Here is a 9307-nt window from a genome sequence, read left to right on the forward strand (position 1 = left end):
TAGTGGGTTTTTTTAATTTATTTATGGTCACCCATATTTCTGAAAATCTGTGCTGGTTAGAACTTCGATTGATATGATAAAGACCTGTGATTAACAATAGCAACAGTAATTGGTGAAACAAAGGGATGGTGTCAAGCTTATATATTTTGTCGTCCAATATCCAAATCCAATAACTTGTTGAGACAAGTAATTCTTCTGATACATGTATATCCTTTAGAAATATTCCTTATGTGTCTAAATAAAAAAAAAATTACATTCACACAAGAAAGTTTAGTATTATGTTCAAAGTAATATTAACATTGCCTTGTCATATTTCTTTTTCGCAAAAACAAACCAAAAGTATACTAGATCCGATATTTACTGAATTCTAGTAATTCTAGTAATTCAAATCCAATTACTTGTTGAGACAAGTAATTCTTCTGATACATGTATATCCTTTAGAAATATTCCTTATGTGTCTAAATAATTTGTTTTAATTACACTCACACATGAAAGTTTAATATTATGTTCAAAATAACATTAAAATTGCCTTGTCATATTTCTTTTTCGCAAAAACAAACCAAAAGTATACCAGATCCGATATTAACTGAATTCTAGTAACAAACCGAACGAATAAAGACAGACAAATTGAATTATTCCAGACACTACATGTGTATTACTCTCTATGTAACAATAACACATGTCTTCCTTATACTCCCCTGTAACGTTGTTCAATTTGACAGCTATAAATACTACGGTTTCAACGTGTATTCAATCATTACACATTCTGCTCCAGTAATCGTAAGTAAAAAAAAAGTGTTCGATATTGGTATCCCTTTAAAAATGATTTATCATAAAGCTGTTTAATCTTCCAATACATTGTCAATTATTTATTTGATATAAAACATTTTCAACGGATACAAGATTTCAAAGTAAAATATTTAGCTCTGTTAATAATACCAGCTGCCTATATAAAAAGGTGTTTGTCAGGGATGTCTATTATGTCTATTATTGTCTATACTGCATAGGTGTATATTCACATTTCATTTGTGCCAATGTAGGCAATCATTACGATTCTTTCTCTCTTTGTATATAAGTTTTTTTTGTAAACAAAACATACTGACCTGTTTTATTTGTCTATTCCTTTGATTATTTAAAAAAATACACTATTACGTGTAATGCCTTTGCTACATCGAAATGTAAGATCAACAAACCCGAAAAAAATCATAAACACAGTTTTCTCGTAACTGAAAACACAACATACCCTAATGCAGATCTTAACAACATAATTGCAGTTTTTTTAACAATTAAAGACTGTACTATATATTTTTATTACCATGTTCTTTTAGACGGCTTTATAGTTTGAATGGTGCACAATCTTCGGATTGAATGTTTTCCTGCACCTGATTGGAAGATATAACTGACTGTATATTCATGCATTTTATTTTGTAATACCTTTCAGTCAGTATAGCCATGAACACCAAACTAATTATTCTCGCCCTTGCCACTGTTGCCATGGTGTCAGCCGGCGGTTATGGACAACATAAAGGATATGGTATAGGAGGATACGGAAAAGGATATGTTAGTGGGGGATACGGAGAAGATTATGGTATGGATTATTACAGTTTTGTAAAGATCATTTTCAAATAAACACGGAGGAATCAAACATAAAACTAATATGATTGTCCGGTCGACAATGATACTTGTTTAATCATCTTTAAATCAAAGTCAGTGAATCTCCAAAACAGAGGCTATCCAGAAAATGGCCAATATTTGTTGACGTTTACATTGCAGTTCTTGTAAAATCATTGTAACAATCCAAACAACAATTTCGTTATGATTAAACCATCGTGGATTACATACCATAAATAAACCTTTGCACTAATCAAACTGCTGAGTCTGGACTAATAATTAAATGTATTATGTCCACTTGCCTCTATTTAATCACTAAAAGATGGTAACCAAATTATGAGTTTAAATCTAACATTTATATTTCAGGTTATGAGGTAAAAGGTATTTCAGATGATGGATATGGTGACTATGGTTATAACGAATGGGGTATGGGAGGAAATGGTGGAATAAAAGGAAGCTATGGTGGATTCCAGGGAGGATTTGGCGGACATCAAGGTGGATACCAATCAGGTATTGGAGGATATCAAGGTGGATATCAAACAAGTTTAGGAGGATATCAAGGTGGATACCAACAAGGTATCGGGGGAGGACAGTATAGCCAGAACATTGGATCATACGAAGGTGAATACAGTGGTATGCAAAATTCTTACCAAGGTCAAGAACAATACGGACAAGGTATTGGAGGTGGTTCGTCTTACCTCGGCCAGTCAGCTGGCGGTATTGGAGGGGGAAGTTCTTATTATGATGGACAGTCGTCACTCGGAGGAATAGGTGGTGGCAGTAACTATCCTGGACAGTCATCACTCGGAGGAGTAGGTGGTGGCAGTTATTATCAAGGTCAACCAGGAGGTTCTTTACCAATCTACTAAATTAGACTGATGTTTATTTAATCTACTGTTAGAAGTATCAATTATGATATATGTTTATATGAACTTTTTGTGAGTTATAAAAAAGGTCCAAATAATTTAATGTATTCAAATAGAAATGTGTGGTATCTGCACGTATTCGATTACATTAATTTGTTCGATATCTATACAATTCAAATATTCAACAAAAAATTATAAAAAAAAAATATTTAACAAAAGCTTTTTTTCTAAGAATATATAATTTAACGAATTCTTAGAAATAAGTTGCATAATTTTTTTTATTACTTGTTAGCATTGTTATTTGTTAACTTTGGCATGCAGTATGTGTAATTCACAAAAGTACCAAATAAAAACATCGAGTCTAAAAATGTCTACAAACATCTATAATACGCATTATTTTGCTAGCTTTAAAAACTAATTCGGATTTGTTCCATATTACCTGCCTCCTTTCAATCAATTTTAACATAGCATTTTATCTTTAAAAAAAAACCCAGAAAAAGAACTATTTGTCCGTAAGTTACGCCGACCTGATAATATAAGTTACATAGTGTGAAATTGTGCTAACACGAGAATTTATCGGGACAATAAAATTCATATCAGGTGAGGCAAAGCCAAACCCAATATGAATTTTATTGACCCGATAAATTCCGTATTAGCTGGGACTATTATACTAGTTTGATAGTCCAAGGTATTAGGACAATTGCACAATGCATGTGTAAAGCATTTATCCTGATTTGTTATATTACATTATTGAATTCAAATTCAATTATGATAAATTATAAGGACAATACCAACCAAATATATTTAGACATCTAATCTGAAACTGTAAAAAAGGAAAAATATTAGGACTATAAATCAACTGAAATTAATTTGTTTTATTAGGTCAATGGTATAAGGGAAGATAATTCCAATTGACGTAATAGAAAATTGTACTGAAATTTATTTGGACAATATCAGCCAATCAAATTTCAAGGAATTACTCAAAATCAGGATAATTGTTTGTAGTATCGTCAGTTTGCCGCGATAAAGCCTTTTTGCGCTCATGGGGAGTATTTAGCAAACCCCAATCAATATTAGCGTCATATTATTTATATAATCCACAGGCCTGTGGAAGTCCGCGTTTATTTAGTTAATACTTCCTTTTAGTGTAATGCTTTAAACTAGTGTTTTAAAATGTTTTTAAAATATTCTTTTAAATGTATTACTATTTACAATAAAAGTATTTAAACTGTGTATAGTTTTTCTGTTATATGTCATTAAGGTGACTGTAACTGAAGCTTCAGTAATGAAAAAGCAAAGACATTCATGTTTAAAACAAACACCATCTAGTACAACATTAGATACCTAAAAGATGGAAAGCCAAAGAAATAATAATTGATTCTGTCTTCTGTCTCCTTGGTGAATAAATATTAACTACGTTTACATATTCATGTCATTCATGTCATTGCAAGATATATCACGTGATCAACTATGAAGGTGGTGTGTTTTCCAACAGGGACAGGAAAACTCGATGTTATGAAATATTTGGTATTTACTACTGAGTGTTTGTGGAGTTAAACATATTCATAAGTTCCAGTAACGTTTGTAACATTAGTATTTTACACGGAAAGTTGATATAACACTGTAGTAATGGTTTGTTGTTAATAGTAATAAACATTCGAGTACACCCAACCCAAACCACAACAGTACCTGGTTTGTTTGTTTACATTTAAAATTACGTCAAACAGTCTTGTTAAAATAAATACGATAGGGATTAATATTGAACTTAAATGATGACTAGGAAGAAGACGAGACCAAGCACAAAACGCAAGCTTATGGATTCGTCACAGAATACCGATTCTTCGTTCGATTTAACTTCCAAACAGCCATACAAGAAATCAAATAAAAAACAAAATAAACAACAAAAGGCTAGTAATTCAGTCGATTATAGTGAACAAGGAAATATTTCGGCCCAGATGACACCTGACAATTTCATACAAAACCAAAAACAGCAAAGCAGCACACCATATCCGTATCCGTACCCTCCCCCTTTTTCTGGACCCCAACCTGTGCATTTTAGCCAATATACACCGCCCGTTGCGGATAGTAGTATTCTCAGTCATATTATGTACAGCATCAGTTCTATTGATTCTAGATTGAGCAAACTTGAAAGTATGGATAAAAAACTGGATAAATTTGACGGTCTTTGTGAGGCAGTTGATAGTTTATTCACCAGGGTAAAAACATCCGAATCTGATGTTAAAAAACTCACTTCTCAAGTATCTGAATTAAATAATACGTGTGACAGTTTTAATATCAAACTTGACGAATTAAATGCAGAAAAGGATAATTTGTGGATTGCACAGGCATCTGGGGGTTCTGGTAGTCCAGGAAAGGGGTCGAAATTAAAGAAAGAAATAGCTGAAATACATAAACAAAACAGCGAGTTAAAGTCAACCGTGTCTGATTTACAATATGAGGCTACAAAAAACAATCTAATATTCTACGGTATTGTGGACATGCCAGGTGAGGATGTCCAAAATCTGCTGAGTGGTTTTGTTCGCTATGAAATGGATGTTAAAACAAATATCAATTTCCGCAGCGTTCGACGTATGAATAGCAAATTCAAGCCAAGGCCAATAATTGCAACTTTTGACAATTTTAAACAGCGTGAGGTAGTGAAGTCATCTGCTTACAAATTGAAGAGCTCTCCGTTCGGTCTCAGTGTACAGTATACACCAGATGTGCTCGCTAAAAGAAAACAATTGCTCCCAATTCAAAGAGAGGCTCGTGCTCAACAAGCTAAAGCAGTGATGATCAGAGATAAACTGTATATAAATAACGAGCTTTTCGATCAGATTAAGCACAAACAATTCTTACCGAAAATGGAAACTCAGATACCGAATGAGAAGATCGAGGTAGATATATGTACTGACAAGACAACTCATCAAACTGACGAGAAGCAGGCTACTACCAAAGAAGACTAGGATAGCGTTGGAGGTTTTGTGTCTCATTCAAAAAACTGTGACAATTTGAAAGTAATTTCTTGGAACGTGAATGGTGGTATTCAAAATAAACTTGATAACATTGCATTTTTGAATTTTATTTGCACATATGATATAGTTTTTCTTACAGAATGTTGGTTTAAAAATGATTTTAGTTTGTCTATTCCTGGTTATGATTGTTTTTTGTATGCTAGACGCAAGTCTAAATCTATTCAAGGAGGAGGTATTGTAATTTTAATAAAAGAGTGTTTTTCTAATAAAATTTCTATCGAAACATGTATTCATGATACAATTATATGGTTGAATATTGAAAAGGATATTGTTACAAGTGATAAAAACTTATTTATTGCCTGCGTTTATATACCCCCTGTCAGATCAAATTTTTATAAACTTTATAATTGTGATTTATTTGTTGATTTAGAAAATAGCATTGAACTTTACTCTTCACTTGGTGATGTTATACTTTTGGGTGATACAAACAGTCGAACTGGGGCAATAGATGATTTTGTGAGTAACGATAGTATTCATAGTACTATAAGGAATAGACTTGATGATATTTTTGATTATTCTGCTGATATAGAACTCAATGTAAGAAATAATCCGGACAACAATACAAACTGCTATGGTCCAAAACTTATCTCGCTATGTAAAGCCTCGGGTTTGAGAATATTGAATGGCCGGCATAAAAATGGTTTTGCGAATGATTTTACATTTTGTGGTGCGAATGGAATGAGCGTTATAGACTACCTATTAGTCTCAGTGTCACTTTTCCCGATAGTGCGTCAACTTATTGTGTCTAATTTTACAACTTTTTCCGACCACGCATTTCTACATATACAACTTTCATTACTGTGTAACAAACAAAATTCAACTCGGTTCCCGGATGATGAAAACAGAGAGAAACTGTCGCAGGACAAATTTAAATGGAATGATGAATTAAAAGAGCAATGTAGAGATTATTTACTGAATAATATGGAAAAGATAAATATGTGTCGTGAACGGATTGACTTTGATGGGCAGCAATTACTCGACAATTCGTTGGACGAATTCACTAGTACGTTAAATGACATTATGGCACCATTTTTTAAAAAGAGGACAATCAATTTTAAATCTTGCAGATCTAACATTTGTGATGATAAACCTTGGTTCAACGCCCAGTGTAAAGACCTTCATCGCCGCTATATAAACTGTTTAAATATATTTAATAGACTAAAATCGCAACTAAACCATAGTAATTTAATCCGAGCGAAAAAGGACTATAAAACACTAGAACGTCGCTTGAAACAAGAGTATATGCGCACTGAAGGAAACATGCTAGACATAATGAGACTTACAAACCCTAAATTATTTTACAAGAAATTTAAAAGAAAAGCGTCTCCTAAACATGCTGTACCATTAAAGTTGTTCCATGAACATTTTAAGTCATTGTGCTCATCAGACACAGATGCTGTACCGGACGACAGCCAATTTAATAACACTGATGGTGAATGCGTATATGAGGAACTTGATAGAGAAATTACAGAAAATGACATTTTGAAAGCTATTCGTAACCTTAAACGTGATAAAAGTCATGGAGTTGATGGAATTCTTAACGAATATTTTATTGAATACAAAGATGTGTTTATGCCTGTATTACTGTACATTTTTAATGGAATTTTACAGTCCGGAATTTTCCCTACGGATTGGGCAAAAGCCATACTTATACCTATATTCAAGAAGGGTAATGTGCTTGATCCGAACAACTACAGAGGGATTAGTTTAGTCAGTAATTTTGGAAAGTTATTTACGTCCGTTCTTAATCAACGTTTAATAGACTGGTCGGAAACATTTGATATTGTGACCGATGCCCAGTTCGGCTTTCGCCCCGGTCTGGGTACAGTAGATGCTATTTTTGCTCTTACATCATTAATTTTCAAATCTTTATCAGCCAAAAATCGTTTGTATTGTTGTTTTGTAGACTACACGAAAGCTTTTGACACTGTTCAAAGATATATGTTATGGTATAAACTATCAAAAATTGGTATACAAGGTAAATTTTTAATGGTTATCAAAGCTATGTATTCTAATGTCACTTCTTGTGTAAGTGTTGATGGGTTCAATTCTGATTATTTTACTAATGAAGTAGGTTTGATGCAAGGTGATGTATTATCACCGATATTTTTTTCTATGTATGTCAATGATTGTGAAATGGCTTTTATAAATAGTGACTCTATTCCTTATGAGATGAAGGAACTAAATTTATTTTTACTAATGTACGCTGACGATATGGTTATCTTTTCAGAAACTGTATCTGGATTACAAACGTTACTTGATACTTTGTATGATTATACCTCTAAATGGTCACTTAGTGTGAATATAGCAAAAACGAAAATTGTTGTTTTTAGAAAGGGTGGAAAAATACATGGCAATGAAAAATGGTATTATAATAACCAGGAAATAGAAGTTGTAGATAAGTTTAGTTATCTTGGTATTTTGTTGAATTTTAATGGTAAATATAATGTGTTACAGCAGAAACTCTCAGAACAGGGTAGAAAAGCTGTGTTTGCCTTAAGGAGAAATGTAAAGGATATATATTTGAATTTTGTAACTCTACTTTCACTTTTTGATACTTATATAAACAGTGTACTTTGTTATGGTTGTGAAATTTGGGGTGCTCACAAGGCACCAGCTATAGAAAGGATACATCTGGGCTATTGTAAAAATATTATGAAAGTAAAAAGCTCTACTAGTAATGTCATGGTGTACTATGAGCTAGGTAGATTACCATTATTGCACACCAGAAAATGTCGAATTTTTAAATACTGGTTTAAGCTGTTATGTACTACAAACTGTATTTTGAAAAACTGTTACTGTTTTTTATATGACGATTTACAAAAATGTCCAAATAATAAGACAAATTGGTTGTATTTTATTAAAAATGAGTTGCTCAGTATAGGTTTAGGTGATATTTGGTATAATCAAGGTTTATTTTTAGATAGTAAGCTCTCCAGTAGTTTTTACTTGATAATTAAACAACGCCTATTTGATTGTATGAAGCAAGATTTTGACAGCCAAATGAATAATTTAGTTAAATGTACAAGTTATAGATATATGGTTCATAATTTTTGTTTACAAAATTATTTATGTAAACCAATACCAGTTATTTATAAGACATGTATTACCAAAATAAGACTTAGTAGTCATGATCTAGCTATAGAATGTGGTCGCTATTCTGCAATTCCAAGAAGTAATAGACTATGTAGTTTTTGTAAAGACGACATTGAAGATGAGATGCATTTTATTTTGAAATGCCCTACTTATCAAGGTCTTAGATCTTATTTTATAAAACCATATTATTGGAGAAAACCTTCTATGTATAAATATATACAATTAATGAGTTCTAATAATCTTAAAGAATTATGTAATTTGGGTAAATTTATATTTCGTGCACAAAAATTAAGATCTAACATGATGTAATATGTTAAACACATTACCTTCTGCTATCGATGTATACTTGTGTAGTTTATATGTTGTATGCCTATAGTTGTTATGACTTTGGTAAATAAAGATATATAAAAGAAGGAACATTTAAAAATTCATAAGATTATTGTTTAATATCAGCTTCAGTTTATCAAATGTTTTTGCTTAGTAACGATGTCAACATCAGGATAAATAAATGAATAACGGGAAATGTTGGATATGCGTCAATAAGACAACAACTTAACTATACAAATAACCAAAGAGCCATCTGTAATCAGTTATTGTACTGCATTAAAACAAAAATTGGAGCACATACATTTGAGCAAACAGAAAAAATAAATCTCGGCAAAGACTCTTAGTTTTTGGGTTCTTGAGTTATCATTTGGT

General features: G+C 32.1%; 1 protein-coding gene across 1 annotated transcript; it reads left to right on the top strand.

Annotated features, from left to right (window-relative positions):
• The first annotated feature begins 1445 nt into the window (after positions 1–1445).
• On the top strand, positions 1446–2676 carry LOC139514240 (ctenidin-1-like). The gene is made up of 2 exons (XM_071303119.1): positions 1446–1588; positions 1978–2676. Exons 1-2 carry the CDS (start codon positions 1453–1455, stop codon positions 2478–2480), a joined length of 639 nt encoding a protein of 212 aa, XP_071159220.1. The 5' UTR covers positions 1446–1452; the 3' UTR covers positions 2481–2676.
• The last annotated feature ends 6631 nt before the right edge of the window (positions 2677–9307 follow it).

Source organism: Mytilus edulis, chromosome 3 (genome assembly GCF_963676685.1).
Source record: "Mytilus edulis chromosome 3, xbMytEdul2.2, whole genome shotgun sequence".
Taxonomy (NCBI): domain Eukaryota; kingdom Metazoa; phylum Mollusca; class Bivalvia; order Mytilida; family Mytilidae; genus Mytilus; species Mytilus edulis.